General features: G+C 37.1%; 1 protein-coding gene across 4 annotated transcripts in view; it reads right to left on the reverse strand.

Moving 5' to 3' along the window:
* Positions 1-23456, reverse strand: part of TRAPPC8 (trafficking protein particle complex 8) — a 51913-nt gene that overhangs the window by 7877 nt on the left and 20580 nt on the right. For all 4 annotated transcript variants that reach the window (XM_030445346.1, XM_030445347.1, XM_030445345.1 and 1 more), the window contains 16 exons: positions 21906-22011; positions 20226-20357; positions 19305-19529; positions 18162-18270; positions 17271-17465; positions 16951-17081; positions 15920-15994; positions 15055-15181; positions 14097-14254; positions 12869-13311; positions 11042-11189; positions 9710-9806; positions 8773-8841; positions 8629-8669; positions 7258-7443; positions 6698-6799 (listed from right to left, as the gene is read on the reverse strand). In XM_030445346.1, the coding sequence (XP_030301206.1) occupies positions 6698-6799; positions 7258-7443; positions 8629-8669; positions 8773-8841; positions 9710-9806; positions 11042-11189; positions 12869-13311; positions 14097-14254; positions 15055-15181; positions 15920-15994; positions 16951-17081; positions 17271-17465; positions 18162-18270; positions 19305-19529; positions 20226-20357; positions 21906-22011 (2344 nt within the window). The remainder of the gene's footprint in view (positions 1-6697; positions 6800-7257; positions 7444-8628; positions 8670-8772; positions 8842-9709; positions 9807-11041; positions 11190-12868; positions 13312-14096; positions 14255-15054; positions 15182-15919; positions 15995-16950; positions 17082-17270; positions 17466-18161; positions 18271-19304; positions 19530-20225; positions 20358-21905; positions 22012-23456) is intronic.

Below are 23456 nucleotides of genomic sequence, written 5' to 3' on the forward strand. Positions count from 1 at the left end.
TGAGGAAGTAACATGAGGAACACACTGCTCTCACAGTTACTTTCCAAAAGCCACAACTGTGTGATTGGTGCCAGGAAAGTTGCTTCTTTTTTTGGCTGGCTCTTTGCTGCCCAAAGCCATCCACAAAAGTCAACTTCAAGCAAACCAGACAGAAGCTCACTTTTACAAGTAGAATACTCTCCATATCTTCACCTGTTCAGTAGTTAGGAAAAAACCTGGATCTTTAGTCTGATGTTCTGCTACTCTGAAACAAAAGTTATTTATTACCCCTATTCACACTGCTAAAATTGCATATTGGTAATTCACAACTGGTTTTAGATATCTCCTGCAACTGTCCTAGGCTAAAAGTTAGAGAAGTCAAAACTTAAACTGGTCAAAGTATCTTTCTGCATTATCTGATAGGTGTAATATGCAAGTCTGCCCCCAATACATTCTTTAATCACTTAGAATGCACTTTCAAATTGAAAAACTCTCGCTTTTTACCAGATGGATGGAGATGATGTTATCTTCACATGCAATTATTTTAAATTCTTTCTCTATGTAATATTAGACAACTTAAAATTTTCAATTTCAAAACCAATTTTCTCAATGTCTGGGTCAATGTGCTCTCAAACATATCAGAAAAAATTAAACGCCACAATTTGATTTCCAAGTTGTATGAAAATTCAGCACATCTGCCCCATAAATCAAGTTACACAGAGCCAAAAGAACTAATATGTTCAGTCAAGTATGAAGGACCATGATGCACAGCATAGAATAAAGCCTTAACAAGAAACTCTTGAACAAAGCTAAAAGTAAAAGCAGAATATGTGAAAGCAAGAATATAAAAGCAAGATGAGATACTAAGTGATGCTTCTTTCCCATTGTAAGACAGTTTTAAGTTGATTCCTTCACTATGCAACTTATAACTTCTCTACATTCATTCTATTTCCTAACTATGGAGTAACAACTCCAAGCAAAGTACTTCATTAAGACACTAGTAATAATGCACTTGAGAACACAGATTTTATTAGCAGTGTATGTACAGTCCCTCAATATGTAAAGCAGAAGATACAATATTTGGCTATTTAGAATATTTCAATCATGGCAATGTCCTGGTTTGGGCTAGGATAGAAGCAGTTTTCTGTCTTTTAATTTAGCTTTCAGATAAGTGTCTTCTAAGTAGCTGTACTTGCTGAAATAAACAGCAGTCAGTCAGTGTCTGCTTCTAGGATTGATACTGCTTGATGTTTATAGTTAGGGCCAGAGAACGGTCTGCAGAACCAAGGCCACTGCATAGTTCTGAGGAATATCTTGTGCTCCAGAAAGAGAAAGGGAGTAAAGGGGTCACACCTGCAACCCTCGTTTAGAGAGGAGCAGACAACACAGGTGACCAAAACTGATCAGAATATTCCATCCCATATGCATCATACTCAGTATGAATTTGAGGGATCATGAGGGTCAAATCCCTTCACTCTTTGCCTTTTTCCCTTCCCTTTGGTCCTTCTCTGCCTGTCCCTGTTTACTTCAGCATCCTGGGAGGATTCCATCCTTTTGTCTGCCTGTGGTCCCAGTCTGTGCCAACCTGAATCCATGTGTTCCTGCCTCCAGCTCCTGATTGCTGCTGGACTTTCCCAGGGTTGCCCTGCAGCCTCAGTGGTGACATGAGCATTAGTGAGGGGAAAGAGGGGAGGAACACGATACTGTTTTTCTGTATATTTGTACATATTTATTTTCCCCTTTTTTATATTACTGTTTCATTAAAGCTGTGTAGTTTAGTTCCCAACCTGTAAGTCTCTCTCCCGTATTCTTTCTCCTTCCTTTATCAGGGAGAGGGATTAATAGAGAGAATCTGTCATTCTCTTTGCTGGCCCAGCATTAACCATGACAGACAACAACATAATCCAGTCCTCCCAAACTGGTACACTAACTGGAACATTAACTCATGCAACAGAGTGAAAAATGAACACTTCAGCTTTTGATGTTTACCCTTAAGATTTTACTTCCCCCCACCAGGGTGGTGATTTAAGAAAGTCTTAAATCTATTCTGACAACCTGTGTTTGATTCAAGTATCCCTCCCCATGTATTCTGTAAAAAAACCATTCTGAATGAGCACAAGATACCACTTCAAGTAATTCACTGTTAGGAAAAAAGTTATTTAAAGACTCTTCTACCTTTCAAAAATTCCTACTTGCAGCCAAGCTACTGCTGCCTAAGATGCATCTGCATTAAGAAGTGCTACCAAAAATTACTATCTCTTAAGTGCAAAACTGTCAAAAAGCCTGCATCTATGCTATGTTCATTTTATGAATTTTACTTTACACTAGCACTGGCCTAATCCACAGGAATGAATGAGCAGCACAGAAGTACATCATGTGCAGTCCTGGAGCACATCTAGATTAATTCTGCCTGGAAGGTATCCACTTTGTACACTACAAGACTGCTTGAAAATGAAAACAGAGGAATAACATGGAGACTATCTTAATAGAAGTATGTCAATGAGTTCATTTTAGGTCAGGCCAATTTATATCATCTATAGAATTTAGTCAAAATTAAGTCTAAAATCTCATGCTTTTGTGTTTCAGAAGTACAGAAGCACTATTCCCAACATGCCAGCAATACTTATGGACACACAATAACAGAATTAATTACCTTAATTGGAAATGACCATCAAGGTTAGAGTCCAACCATTAACCTAACAATGACAAGGGCTTAACTAAGCCATATCCCTACACACTATATCTATATGACATAAGTGCTTCTCACCTTCCACCACAGCAAAATTTTTGCCAATCAGAAGCATGGCAAATGCTTCAGCCCCACACTGCTAATTCCATCCCACCATATTAACATTGGGCTTTTCCTTTGGAATCTTTTGGTTTAAATTCACCAGATTAGAAAAACATAGGAAATGGCAATAAGAATTAATATTCAGCAACAGCCCTGAGTGTGATTGGGTGCTTAAAGCATTCCAAGTTTTTGTCCTTTTACTATGTTAGGGTAGAGACGTCAAGAACAAGCTGTATTTCAGATGCAATCATAAAGCTGACCTTCAGTCAAAACAACCTGATTCCTGAAAGCAAGTTTCAGAAGACAACACCCATAGTAGCATTGCTGCCAAAAAAAAGCAGCAGCTGTTAGTAAGAAACACCTAGCTAACTTTTATTAGTGAGACTTCTACTATTTGGATTCAAACAGCTATTGCTAACACAACTCTTCAGACCTGTTTACTATACGAACACTTTGTGAGTCACGTATGGTTGTTAGAGACACATCACTTTGTGATATCTTTTGTTTCTGATTCAAGGAAATAAACTATTAACAAAAGACCATTTTTTTTTCACAAATACAAAAAAAAAGAATTTTTTTCCATACTATCTACAGAGCTTTCTATATGCAACAAAAAGAATATTGACTCTGGTAAAGCATTAAAGCCTTTTCCTTCTGCATACTATGTGTAATATTCTAAACTTCTAGAACATAGAGATGTAAGTAGTTCATCACATCACCTCAGAAGTCTATTTCCAGTAACCTATGCTAAAAAGCAGTGCTACCTACCTAGAGAGGAAATAACAAAACAAAAACACACAGCAAATAAAAACCAACACAACAAACAAACAAAACCTGCAGTGTAAACAAAACAAAATAGCATCCAATGACAGAAAACCAGTAAGCTTCATAGTCATGGTTGTGATTGTCTTAGCATGAAAAAAGTTTAGAATTAATAATTCTATTTTGAACAGACATGAAAAAAAAAGGAAATGCATGCATTTGAGTATCCATGTATAATTTGTATAGAATTTCTTATGTGGGTATACTCAGAAATTTTAGCCAGATTTTTAGCCTCCTCCTAAAACCTTATCTTGGTTTTATAGAAAACAAAGGTTCTATCTTGATTTTATCATACTATGACAAACTATGCTACTGTGATAAAGAAATAAAGAAATAATTGCATCTTGCTGTCTGTTCCACATCCCTGTTGCATGCATTGCATGTTCCACAATGAACCATGCAGAAGCAACCACGTGTCCTTGCATCTCTGTCAGCAATCTAACATGCTAGCTCAGGCACGTGACAAAGATCATTTTATAGAAGCACAGCCAACAACCCATCCACCAGCAACTGCTGGAAGAAGTTGAGAAACACAACAGTGCCAACGAATACAAACCTACTGTTCTTTTACTATAGTACTTTACTGCAGCTTTGTTTCCCTGAACAGTTCTAGAAGCTTCTATAAATCCAAACTAAATCCTTAAAAGCTGGCAAAGATTTAACCTGAATATACCGTAACTGACAAAGCAGCATAAGCCAACCAGAAGATAGAATTTAACCAAAAGATAAAGCAAGTTCTCTTGATTTGTTCAGTTATTTGATTAATTCCAGTAAGACTTGAGTCAATTGAGAGCTAAAAAAAAAAAAAAAAAAACAACAAAAAACAAAACCAAAACACAATACAGCAAGAAATGCAAGGAGTGGACTATTGCATCCCAGGTGACAATCTATTCAGGGTGTGCAAATAAATCCCTTTCTCATTTAAGAACTGGTAACCAACATGCATTGGTAAGAAGCATGCATCTCCATCTCCCTCTGCTGTTTAGACCACAGAAAACAACCAACTTCTATCCTGTCAGCAAAGGATACTCAGGAACAGTCTGGAGTTTCCAACCCTGTTTATTACTTAAAGAATAAATACAGACTTAAAAGACAACTATTTTAATGCTACATTTGAAGTCTTAAAACTATACACTGAAAGTGTTCAGTTAGTAATGTTTATGGTTAGGAGCAAGGTTATTCAATGACAATATGCAATCCTTAATATGTTAAGTGTAATATTTTCTGTCTAGCCTCATTTAATCCTATTTTGGGGATCCTTTTCATTCTTAAATGTGGAGTGAACAAAAGTCTCAAATCACTTCATTTGTTATACCTCACCTCTCATTTCAAAGGAGTTAATTTACTTTCCTCACAGTACATATTTCCAATTAAAAAAAAAATAGAAGCAAGCATATGACATTTCTTATTCTTAGCATCCCTGAAGTTACAGGTTCTTAAAATCCAGGGTAAATCTGGGCTTTGTTTACCATGTGGACACAGAATTTACAACCACCTTTACCCATGTACCAAATTTCAACTGCATCACAACACAGATGCATTTTTGTTTCCAACCAAGGTTCAGAATGCAGTTATAATAATAACAACTGAGGAGAAATGGATTATAGATACAGAATGCTGATAGGAAAGCATGTATTCCCCAAAACAAATTTCAGGTACATAGGAATTCCTCTTTACTGCTGCTGGCAGGCTTCACGTCTCTTAGTTTAAAACTGAATTTGATGCAATCCAGCAGACACGGAACTCTAGTTTTCTTACATGTCTTTTCACAATAAATGTGCAAAATTCTGTACCTAGCATGTGCAGTTGTTTGTTTTAGGATACAGATGCAATTCCTTCCTAGTTTCTCTCTCCACACCCCTTTGCTAGAACCAGACCTCAGTGAAATCACAAGTCCACAGTGTTTTCTCTCCTAATTTTACATGTCTGCAGTGGGATCTACCATTCTACATACACCTGAATACAGGAAAGACTGTATTAGAATGGGAGCTGAGGTGGGGGAATGTTAAGTGAAAAATAATTATCTTCAGAAATTAGAACTTAAATTTTCCTGTTTTTCAGTACCAATGAACACCAGCCAGTTTAGCTCAAACTACATACTCTTATCTATTCCCATCTACTTCATAGCAAAAAAAAAAAAAAAAAAAGTGGAAAAATCATCTTCATGATGTAAAAATACTTAGAGGCTTATGATCCAAAGCCAAGTGCAGAGATTCAGAATAGTTAACTGCTTGCATTATTCCATGATATGTAGGGAAACATACATTTGTCCTACATTGTTTTCCTGGCAAAATTTATGCATAGTGCTATGCATGCAACTTTGTATAAGAGCTCAGTGAAAGGTATATATGGTAAGAGCACCAGAGCAAGAACAGCAATGCAGTGCTCAAAAGAAGTCTAAACAAGACTTGTTTCTTCTTTACCATTTTGCACATTAGTCTTCACACAGGTAAACTGCATCTAATATTGATGTTTTTACAGAACCTTATCGGTATCTTCCATAGTTGTTACAGACTTATGTACCAGGAGACACCCAGTTTCTTATAGATGCTATCTTCTATCAACTATCAGACAAGCTATAAAGCATCCAAGTGATGCAATGTGATATGAACTGATCAATTCCAGAGCTTTCAACATCTTTTTAATTGATCCGGTGATTCTGCTATTCTAATATTTTACACTATAGGTCTTCACTTTAGAAGTTGTGCATTGTAACTGAATTAGTAACATTCAAAACCAATTCCACCATTTTACCGTTAACTTTGTTATGAAATAATCATTAATTTTTATTTAATATCATTAAGCACCTAGCTCTATCCTGAAATACCACAGAACAGCTTACTCCAAATTCATAGCAGTATATCTACTTGTGTATTACTTTTCTCAGCTTCCAGCTGAGTCTAGCTATTTCAAAATAGACGAGAAGTAAAAATTGAAGTAATTAATTCTGAATTATTTAGCAATCTCTGCTAATTTAACAATACTGGTATCTGATGTAGGTTCCACAAAAGGACCCACAGTGATTCTACTTATTTACAAGAAAACACATCATGCTTATCTTGGAAAAGCAATTATAAAAGAAAAAAAAATATCACACTAGATTACCTGCTTCTGAGGAAATGAAAATGCCTCCTTCCCAACTGTATGAAGAGCAACATGATGCTGGCCCTCCAAAATAAGCTGCTTGTTGTCTTCCACAACATATGCCTACAGAATAGAATAAAGGCATTAGCAGACCAGAAAATATCATAAGCTTCATAAACACAGAACTACTGACTTGCCCCCTAGTTTACATGGATAATTCTGTACTGTTCAAATCAAATGCTAGTATGACATTTATTTTATATGTATGCTTTTAGTTTTGTAAGCACAAACAATGGCTTCTTAATATTTGCATTCTGGTAAATAAGATCCTCTTCTTCATAGCTACAGTACTATGATAAAAGCAAGCATTAACAAATCTTTTGATGCAAGATTTAAGAATTTTCTGTTTTAAGAAGAGAACTTTTAAGAACTGGGTGCATCAGGTAACATTAAACTATTTAAGCACACTTATTACAGTAATGGTTATTAAGACTGCCTTTGCTTCTTGACATCACTTCAGTTTATTTCCTAACAGTCATAGTTCATGGCCATATTACCACAAAGGTTTCAAAGATACCCACCTTCCACAGTACAACAATGTTCAAATCGACTTCACTGCATCTTTGTATCAATCTCACCGTCTCATCAAATGATTGTTTCACAGCCCTTTGAGATGCATAAGCATGAGACTGCACATGAGTTCTTTTAATTTCAGAGGACAAGCTTTGAAAAAAAAAGTCTGCACAAGGACTGGCTGAACTTATTATCTGCAAGATTAAATAAAATTAAAAAAAGAGTGCTTTCAGAACAGGATGCAAGCTGACACAAGTTACTCTTAAAAGAGCTCATCATGTATTTCAGTTCTGTTGCTTTGCTTTGCTTCCCCTTGCAAACCCACAGGATGCCACACATGTTGCTCTACCTACTGAGCTATGGTAACAGAGGGAAACAGAGCTATAAATTCCTCATACCCACAGACACAATCTGCTTTTGGAGTAACTGTCTAGAAGGGAAGGCCCCATCCTCTCAATTAGAGAACATTTCCTTACAAGAAAGCTGAAGTTCATGCAGCTCATCCAACTTTAAAAATGCATCTGCCTCAGATCATTAGTCTTAACTTAAATTTATATGCCTATAAAATGAAATGGTAGTGAGCTTACAACAGTTGGATGCATATATGGAAAATCTACACACGGCATAAATTGAGCTATCTACACCATGCTAATGTAGATTTCTGATCTGATGCAAGTGGCCTACTTCCCTCAGGCTCTGGCAAAGTATTTGCTGTACCAAGATCAATTGCTAAAAGGATTCTTCTTCAGACAATACCTATGTGCTTAAAAAGATTAAAAGAGCATAGTAGTCTAGAATGTTAAGCTTTTAAGAAAAAAAAAGAAAATAGAATCCTTAAACTAACTGCAGTCTGCATCAGTAGTTTCAAAATTTGGTATCTACATCCATTGTAAGTTTTCAGACTATTTCTAGAACTAGAAAAAGCTGTAATTAGAATTTTTTGACTTTTCTTGGTAAAAATATAATTAAGAAAAATACAACTGAACAACAATTTGACATGCACAGATCTCTACTAGAAAATTAGAGGACTGGGGAAATACTGAACTTTCTGAAGAAATGTTAAGAACTGCTCTGAAGATTTAGAAAGAAAAGGAAAACAGCAAAAAAGTTCACATTGTAATGTGCTCCTGAATTATTTCAGAACTTAGAAATCCAGACCATCCAGTATCCTATGCTACCTCTCTTTGAAAAAACAAAAAACCCCACAGGAAAAAAAAAAAAAAAAAAAGAGGGGCTAACCTGGAAGTCCACCAGTTTAGAATTCTGAAATTTCTGGCAAACTCAGCTTCGTACTTAATAAAAAGCTTTCACTGGGATACTTTCACATGACGGGGATGTCTTACACAAAACAAAATCTGCAGTTGCACTTTTTCACCTACCTGTTCGTTTCCAAAGACAATGTCTGCAAATGTGTAATTTCCTAAGGGATAAAAAGGGGAGGCATTGTTTCAGCATCATAAGATGTCACAACTTTATCACACAGCATCCATATAGTATTTTCAAAAATTTAGAACAGAACGTACCTTCTGTGTTTTTGCATCTTACTGCTTTAAAGCATAACTTTGCTCTCTCTCTGCTAGCAAGCTTAGTATCTGAAAGAAAAAGGTTGCAAGATTTTCACCCCCATTTCAACATAATCAGAGTCCGATCTCATTGGCCAAAAGTCTTTAAACTTCATAAATAACACACTGATGATAATCAAGAAGTATAATTAACTCAAGCAGAGCAACTGCACATGATAGCAAAGATAATGAATTTTCTGTGACTGCATGGTAGTAAAGATGATGCATCTTCTCTTGACTCCTTCCATCTCCTTCTAGAATAGGAAGTAAGCCATAACACATAAGGGAAACACAAAAATAAGGAACAGAAGACAAGAGATTCAATTTGGCTCACCCTCAATATTAATACAAGAGGAATACATTTCTAGAAAAATTGAAGTAAATACGATTTCAGCGTACATGTAACAATAATATTTGTTAGATACAATAACAGCACTTTTTCCATCTAGGGTAGTTTTTAAAAATTACCGTTGTATTAGATAAGGGAGAATACAGCATTAACCATACTGGTATATTTCTAAAAACTCAATAGAGCCCTTGTCAAATATGCTGTTGATTCATTACTTTAAATTATTTATATCAGTGTTAAATTTAAAGGAACACACCTCTTGCAAAGTAAATTATCAGCCAACTCAGACATGGATTTCTCTACATAGCTGAAATAATTTACTTCTAAGTTAAGCCTGTGCTTCAAATTAATGAAGACTGAAAGTTGTTTGTCAACATACTTTCCTTGAAACACTAATAAAAGAAAAGCTTCAGTAAGTCTGAAAAGGACAAAACATTTTCAGAAATTACTTATTCTGAAAGCCAAATTCATCTCCTTGTAAGATTCTTCTAACTGTTTTTATCAGGCAGAAGCTGGACTCACCATCCTCTTAGTGATAAAGATACACACCTTTATCTTCAGAGATGTTCACAGATTTCTGAAGCTTCCAGTGCTTGCTATTACTTGAAACTTGCACAATATGAAATTCTTTAACACCAGTCTCACTCTAAGGAAGAAACAAAAATTATGCCAAATAAGACCAATCACAATTGGGATATTTTACATCCCATGGTGGCCATTGTAAGGTGGCACTGTTAGAATCTCAATTTAATAGATTATTCACACCATCCATAATACAGTACAAAGGAAAGACAGGAAGACAAAACCCACTGTAGTGTAAAACAGTCCCAGCTCACAGCAACTTCCAATTCCAGTAAACAAAGCCACACAAAGAGGAAAGAAAGATCCCCCAAAAAGTAGTCACCCACTAATATTTTAAGATTACTCTAACAAATCCTAGGCTTTTAACTCCAATGCAGAACTCTGTCTGCAAGACCACTTAGTTTCCAAGACTACTTTAGGAATATTGCTAGGTCATAAATCTCAGGAATTCAGTTTTTAATATATTTCACATATATAGCCAATGAAAAGTAGCTTTTGGGGCTGGTTTCCTTTCCTAGGAAGAGTGAGGTGATAGTGGAAAACTAAGTTTCACACAATGTTATATGTTAACTTGTTAAATGCTTCATAAAACATTTTGTCCTGCTCAAAGAAGGACAATATTCATTTTAGTAGCTGAAGTGCACACACCTTTAAAACAAACTGACAAATCAGCTCAATGATTCCACTACCAGCTACATTTCTAGGAATTCTACAAACATAGCACTCCATTACCTTGCTTTGTCGTTGAGAAAATGGAAGCAGCTTTACCAGAGAAATGAGCAAATTTAAATTAGCATGTAATGAAGAACTGAAATATTTTTATCTGCTTTGTTATGTCAATAGATACATCTGTGACTGGCTTGTATTTGCAAAAACACCTTTTAGAGTTGAGCAATAAAATGTAAACACTGAAGCTTCCTCCAAGTTAGAGCTTAAATCTTGACTCCAAATCACCATTAAATCTACCAGTGTTTTCACTGAAAAGTTGCAGGGGACACAGGTTGTCTCATTCAGAATGATCCATGAAACACATTCATGAATTTGGAATAAAACTTAATTAAATAAAGACTCCAAGCTACAGTACTGGAATTTCTTTAGGACTGAGCTGGTTGTAGCAGACTTCTAGAGACTTGAGATATAACTTCAAAGGTAGTACTCTCTTTCCAGAAGTAATTGGAATGATTAAGTATGCAAGGCATACTTAAGTGTTTGCAAAACAGCTGGGAAAAAAACCCCAAAACTTAAGTCTTGGCTCTACTGCTGACATACATTTGTTGAGCTATTATTATTAGAACTTACAGTATTGATATTTTCTACATCCACGAACACCAACATATTGTCTCCTCTGCCTTCTTCATCTTCAAGTGCATTACTTCTGCAGACAGTAGCTCGAATATGAAGAGATCGACTGGTACAAATAACTGCAGTGTGCCTTAATACTCTATGGCTAGAAGAGGGAAAAAAATAATTTATTAAAAAGCATTTAGACAGAATACCACTGAATTCAACAAATTCCCCTGAGCTGAGAATCTTGAAAGTTTATTTCTAGAATCATCACTACTCTACATTTTTCCAGACACATTCAACATCAAGGCCAGCAAGCTCTTTGAAGAAGTTACTTTCCCTGGTTTTCTAATGATGTGTAAATTCACATTCTTGGACACCATCAACACACCCAAGTTTTTCCCACAAAAAAGCTCTGCATTACCATAACTTCCACTTGGAAACATTAGAGGTATCTAAAAATTTGATTTGCATTACCTACTAAACATGCTGGAGAAGGGATAATCAGTGGTTTCCTAAACTCTACCTCACATAATATCAGAGTAAGCTGTGAAGAGAAGCTACAGAGTAAGCTTCTCCGTTTTGCAGTGTATCTTCAGATAGATACACAGATATCTGCATAGCACAAATAAAGCCTGTCTTCAGTCCATTAAAAAAAACAACAAACCCAAACAAAAAACCCAACTCTTCTATCTCTGAAACACCTCATTTTCTTACTATGAACTCAGATTGAAAATAATTTTTTCTCAAAAAAAGAAAGTAACATTGTAGGGGGAAAATTCCCTATTTCTGTAGACTAGTTTAAAACCAAATGGAAAGCTAACTTCAGCATTTCAGAAGCTGCAGAAAAATCTAAACAGGGGGTGCATTTGTACAACTTTCAACATGATCAAGAATAACTTGCTGATCTGCTCTCCTGACCATGCTCGACTAACTCTGCTTGAATGTACAGTATGAAGCAGCCTCACAGTATATGAACTTGGTTTCTTTCTCAGGGCTACCTTGGGAAAAAAGCTTCAGCCACAAGCAGACATTCAGTCCATGTGACAAGCTCATCTGACCACCATCCTGAGTGTGTATAGAGACCAGGTGTGCTGGTTTAGAGTTAATTAGTGCTGAGGCAGAGTTAATTTTCTTCATAGTAGCTAGCATGAGGCCATGTTTTAGATTTGTGCTAGAAACAGTGTTGATAAGCAGGTATGTTTTCCTAACTGCTGAGCCGTGCTTACACAGAGTCAAGGCCTTTTCTGCCTGTCACCTTCACCAACAAGCAGCCTAGGAGTGCACAGGAAGTTGGGAAGAGACACTGCTGGGACAACTGACCCCAGATGACCAAAGGGATATTCCACACCGTATGACACATCATGCTCAGCAATAAAACTAGAGGGAAGAAGGAGGAAGGGATGGCCTTCAGAGTGATGGCATCTGTCTTCCCAAGTCACCACGATGCACAATGGAGCCCTGCTTCCCTGGAGATGGCTGAACCCCTGCCTGCCCATGGGAAGCAGTGAATGAATTTTTGTTTGCTGTGCTTGCATTCATGGTTTTTGCTTTATCTATTAAACTGTTCTTACCTCAACCCTCAAGTTTTCTCACTTTTACCCTTGCAATTCTCTCCTCCATTCCACTGGAGGAGAGTAAGCAGCTAGTGGGGCTTAGATGCTGACTGAGGTTTAAATGGAAATTAGATCATATAGTAGAAAGGCTGTTCACAATAGCAGGTAAAAGGCCACTTTAACATCATCACAGCAACTGAGAGAAATCAGTAAGATTTACATATATGCTTAAAATGTTTGTCATGTGTCTAATAAGTATGATAGAAACATGTAGATAAAAACTTACCACATTTTTGAGTGTTTTTTAATACTTTCATAGTAAAACAAAAAGTTAATTTCATGAACACCTTCTTCATCTGGTCCCCGTAACCACATAGGCAGCTGCACTGAAGCCCCAGGAAGAAGAACAGCATCAGGAAGGGGGACATGTATTACTTCAGGCTGACCTCCTGTGCCAACCCCAAAGTCCACAGAAGAAGCTGAAGATAACAGTGCTGTACGCACAGAGGTAGGATCTGTCACAACAGTCTTGTAAGCGCTACAGTTTTCAGAAGCTGAAGGACTTAGTGGTGTTAGAACAGCAGTATTTCCACCAAAAGTAAAAAATTCCGGATGCTTGGACACAACCTTCAGTGCAGTAAGGGGACACTTGCTTACATTCACAAATTCTACATATGCTTTTCTGATTTCTCCACAGAGAAGCCCTGTAGGAAAATTTATAAAGAACACCTGGATGGGAAAGAACAGGAGAAAAGAAAAATCTGAATGCTGAGCCACATTACAAATGCACATGAAAACAACCACCTATATTTTTAATTTATGTTTTGCTCTTTACAGATTCCTGAGGAAGAAGTGGAGAGAGATGCTAAACTCTTCTCCCTGGTGCCTAGTGGTAGGACACAAGGGAGAAGTTAAAAAACCTGAGTCAGGGGTGGTTCAGACTGAACACTAGGAAGCATTTCTATACTGAGAAGGTGGTCAAACACTGCAAATGGGTCTCCTAGAAAAGTAGTCAATGCTCCATCCCTGCCAGTGTTTAAGAGCTATTTGTGAATGCCCTTAATGTGCTCCAGCTTTTTGATCAGCCCTGAAGTGGTCAGGCAGGTACCCTAGATGATCTCTGCAGGCCCCTTTTGGCTAAAATATTCTATGGAGTCTTGTCATTGACCAGCCAGTCACACAATTTTAATGACCATAGTAAGGCAGATCACTGTGTTTTAATTATACAACTCAAAGAACTATGCCAGATGAATGGCAAGCAAACATAAAGCTTCTTTGCCTGCTCCATCTCCCTTTAGAACTTGGTTACAAAAGCTATTGCCAACTTAAATTTCAAAGGGAATTTCACAACTTCAGATAGATATTTATTTCAGTGCTTCAAGTTTCACTTGAAAAAAACACCCACACAAATTTGGCACTGACAGATCAGACACTAAACTGAAAGGTGTTGTCATTAGCAAAGTCTGAGACTCCACTGTTGGAATGTAAGCTGCCAACAGAAAGTAGCCACATACCTCCAACAAAGGCATTTCTTCTGTAATAATGGGATCTAAACGTCGATCAGGTCCATATTTAATGGATGTTTTTTCCTCTTTAGTGTTATTGAGCCGAGGCCCCTGGATTTCTAAATCTTGCCGTCCTCGTACAGATAAACCATTGGAAACAAACTTTCCTGGAACAATTTTTTGAAGTTTGATTATTTTTAAAAACCAAGAATTCATAACTTTTTTTCTGTGAAGTGACCCAAGGCTCCCAACCCAATCTCAAAAATAATTTTGATTTTTCTGTTATTTGGCACATGCAGCATTCATTGACCAAGCAATATCTCTGGCAAAGGACTATTCAAAGCTTACTGTCACACAATGCATTGCAGTTATGAGTTCAGACAGACAGCCATGGCTGGGGACTTTGTGCCCTTTAATAGTTTGACTACAACTTGTAGGAAAAGGGGGAGGGTGTCCACAGAGCATGAAGGTGGTGTATTTATTCCCTCTTCCAATTTTTTTGCAAACTGGAAAAGTCATCTCAGTTATATCAGCCAAATTTAGACTGGGAATCTACGCAAAGAATTTCAGTGCAACATTTAGACAAAAGCTGAAACCTAACAAAGGGAAAAGACCCATAAGAAATACGAACAACAAAAGAATCAGAGTTGTTATAGATGCAACATGCATAGATGGAATACCTAAATTTTGATATTTCCTTTGTTTTTTTTTATTTTTCAGAATTCATCTTTTTTCAAAATTTCCGCAGATTTAAAAGGAACAGTAAGTATGGGTTTTGCAGTGGTAACTTCCTTTCTCATGGGATTCCTAATCTTTCTTTCCTGTTCCAGTTGTTTCCACAACCTTAGCTGAAGGAAGTCCTTCTATCACAACAGCCAAACACTAAACACCAGAATTCAGTTCTGCTCTGCAGAAGCCATGTCTCCCTCTTCCACAGACATACAAGTCAAGGGAATAACACACCTACCTGTCTGTAATCCAATAGAAGGGTCTATCCCATCTAATGTCACAGCACCCTGAACAGTGCCAAGATTATAAACGACTCCCAGAATATGTAGCTCCCCTGTTTGATGGGGAAAGAGCTTTAGTCTTGCCTGTGGAGATACGTTAAATTTTTGTTGTTGTTGCTACTAGAAAAAAAGTATCATTACATTTAAATGTCCAATTGCTAATAACACAGCTACATTTACTTTACAGTGGTGCCAAATGTAACTGCATACTGTAACCACAGGTCATTTACTGGCTTCAGATTTTTCAAACTCAGAGATACTCGTTACATTAGGAAGGAATCCTAAAATCTTAACAAAAATTAACTTTAAGAGGGAGAATCACAGAATGGCTGAAGTTGGAAAGGACCTCTGGAAAAAGGACCTCTGAAAGGTCCCCTTGTCAAACTTTCCTGCTCAAGCCACACCCCCTGATGCCAGCTGCCTAGAACTGTGTTCAAATGTTTTTTTTTTTTATTTCTGTAAGGATGAAGACTGCACAGACTCTTGGGCAACCTGTGCTCAGTCACCATTCCAGTAAAAAACAACCCCCCCCCAAAACAAACTAACAACAACAAAAAACCCCACACAAGAAAACAACAACAAAAACAACAAGCCAAACAAAAAAACCAGACACCATTTCCTGATATTCATAAGGAGCCTCCTGTGTTTCAGTTTGTACCCACTGTCTCTTTTGCTGTCACATTCTCCCTTCAGATATTTCTGCACACTGATGAGATTCAGAAACCCCCGTATTTCATGTATCAGTAATGTCTTCTGTCAGTTTGGCATTAAGTTCAGATCATAACAAGCATGAACTTCACCATCATAAAATACAGTACTTACCACTTTTGTCTCCTCACTATTAATTAAAAATTCGGATATTGCTTCAGTTCCTATCATGTCATCATCACATGTTCCCTAAAAAGAAGCAACTGCTTTTCAGATACTATGACTGCTAGGCAGAAAAACTGGCATAAATATTGCTTCCCACACCTTTCCTAAAGTTTAAGGAAGAAAAAGCATACAAGTTTCAAACCACATAAACTTAGGACCAGCAGGTCCTATATGCCTCACTTCTTCAGCTGTCTGAATTAAAGCAGCTGGAGAGCTCAGTAAGAATTTATTCGAGATATAAGCTTAAAATTTATTAGTATAAATTGGAACCATTCCAAATCATCTTCATTCATACTCACAGAAGTATTTATCATATCATTAGATTATCAGTTCAGACCAGAACAGAAGGGAAAACATATGGTAATCCTTGAGACCTAATTATATGAAACCATCTTTATATCTCTGGCAAACACTTAAAGCACCTTTAGAGATCACTATGTTCCAAATGCTATTGGCCAGAAAATGAAGTTAAGGAATTTGCTGTAATGTTCAGTATCAGAATATATTAAAACCTTAAAAATATTACAGTGAGAACAGTCCTTTAGAGGGTTTGGCAGCATTAGTTGAAGTGTTAATTTAAACAGTAGTAAATAGTTATTCTACAGTATTCAAAACATTCATTTTGTAATACATTTTCATTTTTCTTCTAATTGAGATACCAAGATATTCCTGTCATACCAGCAGAATTTTTCAGAACACACATTTCACTAAATACAGGGCCTCCAGTAGTTCAAGTAAGATATTTGGCAATATATCCAGCAAGACTGCAAGTCATTTCAGCTGGCCAAGACTAGTTTAACTCAATAGATGTACTACACACACAATGAAACATTGGAATTATATTGCTGTGCATTAAGCTTTACAAAACTCATTTATAGTACCTTTGTTAAATTGGCTCCTTTGTGCCCTACGGATCTAGGAAAAACTAAACAATGCATAAAGAAATTCAGTAGATACTAAAAGGATGAAACTTTCCTTACCAGTTCTTTTGTTTCTCCACCATGCTGTACATTTAAGTCTTTAGCTTGAAACTTCCACAGCAATGAAAGGTCAGTCAAAAGAAGTGGAACTTTCAGAGGATTTCGGAAGGACACTTCTACAGTTATTGGTTCTATTAAAAAATGCAAGAAAATAATGACAACAGGCTATCCCAAACATAGTCTGAAGGTTCACCTAACTCAGAGTATTCTTGTGAAAACAGCCTGCACAAGAACATTGGTTTAAATTCAGAATAAATTTGTACAGGGTTTTCTGTTATCTAACTCACTTTATTTTTGAAGTATATAAATCTTAACTTTACCTTCTATAACAGCAAGTGGAAATTTGGAGTTATCTGAGTAGCGATTTAAGCAGAACTGTGTTGGCTGGAAGTTTGAAGGTATTACTCCTTTATTTATCACAGAAACAACCTGCTCTTCAAGTTCCTTCCACTGTTGAGATGATTCTGAGTCATATTCCTGATCCAGACTCACGTGTGTAGCTGCCTGCTTTTCACCTAGTAAAAGTAAGACAATCTTAGAAGATAGAGAACAGTGGCATGCAACAGTTGCAACAGAGCTGCACTAGCTAAGTATTGTTAAAATATTTTAAGTCACTGTCATTTTTATGTTGCAATTGATTAAAGACAGCAAATTGCAAGAAAGTTTGAAACACACACATGAAGATCATACTGGGGATAATTTTAGTATACTTCTATTTGCAAAACGACATACTCAGATTAGAGATTATTTTTTACTATGGCAGACTACAGACCCACAGCATAGCCCTGCTTTATGCAAGAATTTCCACTCAGCTTACTTTATACTCAGGAATCACAGTGTTTCAAACAGTTCATCCAAGAGCAAGTTAACTGTAAAGCTAATTTCTAGCACTGGCACTAACATCTAGCATTTCCTAAAGCATTAATAATCCTTTTCACAGAGTTCATTACAGACTTGCATTGAGGCTTTCCAGCTCCGAAAAATACTGCAAGTCAGCACATCCACACATATGTGGATTTCACATTTACATAGGAAGTCTGAAAACATCTTGTAGACAATAAACTTAAGCTTTTCTTTTGAAATCTTATTTAAGAAGTTACCTTGTAACATTAGCTTTACATAATGATAGATTTTTTTAATTACACTAATTCTTGCATATATTTTTGTTCCATAAATCAGGGACCTCAATCAGCTTATGTAAGCTTTCTAACCTTCTGCTGGTCTTCGATCATGCCCAAAGAAAACACGGGTTGCTGAGCTGTTAATATATGGCAAAGGAAGCTGGGGTAAGGGACCATCAGGTGACAGTTGGGTTACATTCTGGAGGAAAACAGAGTCATGTCATTATCCCAGTACATGATTCCATGCTGTACATTACTAGGACTGAACAATAAAGGAGCCAAGTTATAAACACTCAGTGCTTGAACAGACAGTGCTTTTAAGATACTCTGATAGCTGCTTCTGCTCTGATAGTTCAAAGTAGTATTTTTTTTTTCCTTTAAGAGTTTAAAGTCTGTGGAATGTTTATGGAAAAAGAATAATTTTAATCCAGCACTCTAATCACTACTGTGGCTGCATGGCCATTACAAGCTTTGATGATTCAAGCTTTGGATCAAATAACTTAGAATTTGATAGGCTACATTCACTACATCACCACCATTACACAAAACTCAACTCATCTGAGCTGTGGACTCAAATGCCAGTCTCAGGTAAGGTCTACCATAACTTAACAAACAGAAATATTGCTTACAAGTTTTAAAAGAGAGTAACCACCTACATGGCTGCAAGTTGTGTGGCAATATCAGCACTAAACACCCCTTAGTGTACGTGGTATACTACAATTCAGAACCACTACAAACTCAGACAAGTCAATGAACCACTTCATCTATTAAAAAAACCATATTAAGCTATGAAATTTGGTACAACATTAATGCTAAGTACTTTATAATACCAGGTGACAGACCTAGCTAGTCTTTATTAAAATGTTTATTAGCAAAAGCCTCAACAGTCATTCTAAATTGATCAAAACATACCAGATCAGCTTCATTTAAAAGAAACTGAACAATCACAAGTTGCAATTCAGCCATGAGGCTCAAAAGGAAGAGTTCATTTTACTGTAATAAACACACATAACAAAGAGTCACACTAATACCCATCAGTGGAAATACACTTAATACACACACAAGATGAAGAGAATATTTTTTGAAGGCCACAGTAAACCATTAACACATCATCTAGATAAGAAAGCAATCCTGAAACAAAGCAGGTATGGCAGAGAATCATTTAATGACTTAACAGAAAATAACTGGTAATAAAATAACTGATTATTTGAGGAATGAAGACAAGCCATTTACCTTATAAACATAAAGATATTCTCGTAAAAAAGCTCCTTGCTGGGCTGGAGGTTGTTTACTATCATTGATCAAAATATGCCTGAAGGCAGACACAGCATTGTCAAGCTGACGAAGTGTAAAGGACTGGCGACCAATAGTGAAGTTAATGTGATCTTCTGCAAGGGACCAGCCCTTCCCTTTGTAAACCTGCATGGCTTGACAATAGCAACGTAAAGCATGTTTCTTCTGCAAGAAAAAATATCAACAAACAGTCCCATTAACCACTCATTTTAAGTGTCATATTAGAAAGATTGAACAGCAAGTCAGAAAAGTTACTCAAGTTTTTACCACCAATCTCACCACACTAAATGTAATATTTGCAGACCTATACCTCATAGCAGCTGGTCAATATTAATCTAAGCAGCAAAGGTTGGTTCCCACAATACAGAACTTATCCTACAAGTTAAGTTCATGTTTTCAAAGACTAGTGTAAAAGTCAGTGAGTAAAAAAAGCAATTAACAAGAGAAAACTACTTTGAAAATAGTGTTCTGCTCTGTTTTCAGACAGACTGATGAGAGTCTACAGATCTCGACTGCCAAGCCTCAAAACATAAGCCAAATTTAAACACTTTTCATTTCGCTCCTCTAACTGAGCTTTACTCAAATAAAGCCTCAAATTTCACTGTGCATAAAATTGAGACCAAGAAATGAAAATGCACGTCACAAATTTCAAGTCAGTGATCTTCTGTGTTACTTCAAATACAGAAGTAAAAGACTATGCTGATCAGTGAAGAAGTCATTTTCAGAAGGTCACAGAGCTGAGTGCTTCCAACCCGTACAGAAGTGTCATAAGCCAAGAATCTTTTTTCCAGACTAATGACACATTTAACATGCAGGTATCCAATGCTAGGCATATTTTCCATGCAGAAAGACAATACTTACCTGGCCTGCTTTACTAAACCTATGGCCAGCCAATATCATATGAAACGCAAACTTTCTAACCATGGGACTTTTCATGTTTATAAAGCAATGGGCTGCCTGCTCCAACAGAAGCGCGCTGCGGAGATCTGAATCCTATTTAAAAGCAAAAAGGAAAATTAGCCTTAAAGTTGAACACAAACAAAAATAACTGTGGCCTTCTTTTAATGTTAACAGGGACAGGAAGATGTAATAGTGCTGTGAAGCTGAAGATGCTTTTATATACAAACACTTATGTAAATGGATGCATTTAAAAGAAACCAAGACTAAAATTATTTTTCACTTTGTTATATATATATACGATTCAATACCAAGCACTCTGATATATGAAGATCTTCACTGGAAAAAAATACCAATCTGTTTCAGTATCAGTGACAAAACAAATATTTTCTGCTTTTTTTGCTTACTCAGGCTACGGCTTCTAACTCTTGCTATCACCTCTGAAATATTCTGCTACCCTTTTCCCTCCCTCCTCTTGCAGATACTAAGCCTAGGAACAAAATAAGACCATTAACAGTATGAAGGAAACAGAGGGAGTAATGGAATTTAGTGAATTTTTATTACAAGAATCAGTATGATTTCTTAATAACATACAGTTCCTTATTATTACCCTCTTCTCATGTCAAGACACAGCTATAATAATTTCACCAGTAGGAACAGATTCTAACTTGATTTTACCACAACCCAACTCAGTGCTATCAGTGATGTTCAAGTATGTGTTTGGACTACAAATATACTGAGACACCTATATCATATCCTGTGAAAATTTTCCTTAAAACTACAAAAAATACAAGCACACTACGCATGACTAAGCAAAACAATTTTGCAGAGCCAGTTTTATTTAAATTCTTTGCTCAAATAACTTACACTGCTCACAAATTTTGGTAGCAAGTGTTAGTTGAAAGAGCAAGAATGATGCTACAAAGGTACTTAAGACCAACTTACAGAAATACACAAATTCTTCCAAGTTTAATTTTTCCTAGGAAAAGTCTCAGAAGCATCACATTTGGTGCAGCAGGCCAGCAACCCAGAACTAACTGCCAGTTAGTCTTTCTTCTCAAGCTGCACAGAAGACCCTCTGCTATTACGGGTATTACATCTGTTTCACTCTGCTTCAAGCAACCCTTTCTGTGCTGTTAGAAGCCAATTCCACATTTAATTTCAACTAATTGATATTACAAAATTGTTCAAACTAGCTTTCATTTGCACTGCAAAATTCTAATGATTCGTAACAGCTGAGCTACAGTAACACCACAGTTACTTAGACTAGAAAACTTCTGATTATATGTGGGATAGTATCCATTACAGCTCTGGCAAGCCATGCTAATACTTAACACATGAGCTCTTAAATTGAAAGTATGCCACAGAAGAGCTAAACAGATGCTAAGAAAATTCATTATAAAGCCAAAGATAGCAAATGCACATTTGGTTTGTTTAAAGAGGTCAAGACAGTTGACTACAAAGAAAGAGAGTAACAGTACTCGTTTCTTCCCTTGTAAATGGAGTTTTCCTCATGCTTTAGACTGGTTCATTTGCTACCTTTGGCTAGAAAATATTACAAGACAAGAATTAGAATGTAACCTTGAAATGATTGGGTAAGTAAACAAACAGGGCAAGTATGGAAAAAGCTACAAAGTGTTTTACCTCGCTGGTTAAACGAATCAGAAGAGCAGCTGCCTCTGAGTATTTGCTTTGACTTTTTAAGATTTCAGCACTAAGTAGCACACAGCGTTCAGCCAGAACCATGTTCCTAAAGCAAACCAGAAACATATTAATAAATATTTATCATATTAATCCCTGGAAAACTTTTCACCTCAAATCTGACAAATTTTCTCCATATGACAGATGGATGTCCTGTTGTTTATCCTTCTTTAAATGTATGAAAGTTTAGCTCCTGCAAAACAGCCACATAGACTGACATATTAAGTGTATTATCCTACTATAATCAGCTTTTCAAAACTCAAAGCTGGAGAGCACTTTTGAGGAAAGTATTGTATTTATAAAAATACCAACTAGAGTAATAACTAGATAACTAGATAAATGATCTGATAATCAAGTCCAACAGCCAGAAATAACAACAGCCTTGTTGACCTTCACAGAATCATAGAATGGTTTGGGTTGGAAGGGACCTTCAAGATCACGTAGCTTCAAACCCCCTGCATGGGCAGGGACACTTTCCACTAGACCAGGTTACTCAAGGCCCCATCCAGCCTGGGCTTGAACACTTCCAGGGAGGGGGCAAACCTTGGTGGGCACCAGATGTTCACTAAGCTGCTCAATCATACCCCCTCCTTAGCAAGACAGGGGAAGAAAAGTGTATTTAAAAGTCCATGCGCTGATGAAAGGACAGGGAGCTTAATCAAGTACTGTCACAGGCAAACCAGGTTTGGTTTGGGGAAGATTGACTTAATTTATTGGCAGCTTATAACAGAATAGTATAGTGATAAATAAAACCAAAACTGTAACACCTTTCCTCAACTCCCTTTCTAGGCTCAGTTTTACTCCCAACTCTTCTACCTTCTCCTTCACAGAACTGGGGGAAGGTGAGAGATAAATTTAGGTCAGTTCATAACATTTCATCCTTGCTGTTCCTTCCTCCTCATGCCCTTCCTTTGCTCCAGTGTGGGATCCCTCCCACAGATACAGTTCTCAAACTGCTCCAGTATGGGTCCTTTCCATGGAGTACAGCCCCTCAGGAACAGATTGTTCCAGTGCAGGTCTGGACCCCAGCTCCTGAGAGAAACCTGCTCTGGCATTGGCTCTCCACAGGCTGCAACTTCCTTCAAAGCACATCCACCTGGCTTTGACATTGAGCCCTCCATGAGCTGCAGTGCAGGTGTCTGCTCCACTGTGATCCTCCACAGGTTGCAGGAGGAAAAGCTGCTTCACTACAGTATTCTCCACAGGCTGCAGGGAAGCACATCCTTCCTCACTGACCTTGGTGTCTGCAGCCTCGTTTCTCTTATTTTCTCACTCCTCTCTCACAGATGCTGCACAGCAATTCTGACATTCTTAAGAATCTTACCAGAGAGGCACAACAAGCACTGCCAAAAGGCTCAGCTTTGGGTAGCAGAAGGTCCATTCTGGAGCTAGGGGAAAACTGTCTTTGCCCAGTATGGGAGCAGCTCCTGCTGTCTTCTCACAGAAGCCATCCCTGCAGTCACCCCACCACCAAAGTCTTACCAGGTAAATCCA

The sequence above is a fragment of the Calypte anna genome, chromosome 2, assembly GCF_003957555.1.
Source record: "Calypte anna isolate BGI_N300 chromosome 2, bCalAnn1_v1.p, whole genome shotgun sequence".
Classification (NCBI taxonomy): domain Eukaryota; kingdom Metazoa; phylum Chordata; class Aves; order Apodiformes; family Trochilidae; genus Calypte; species Calypte anna.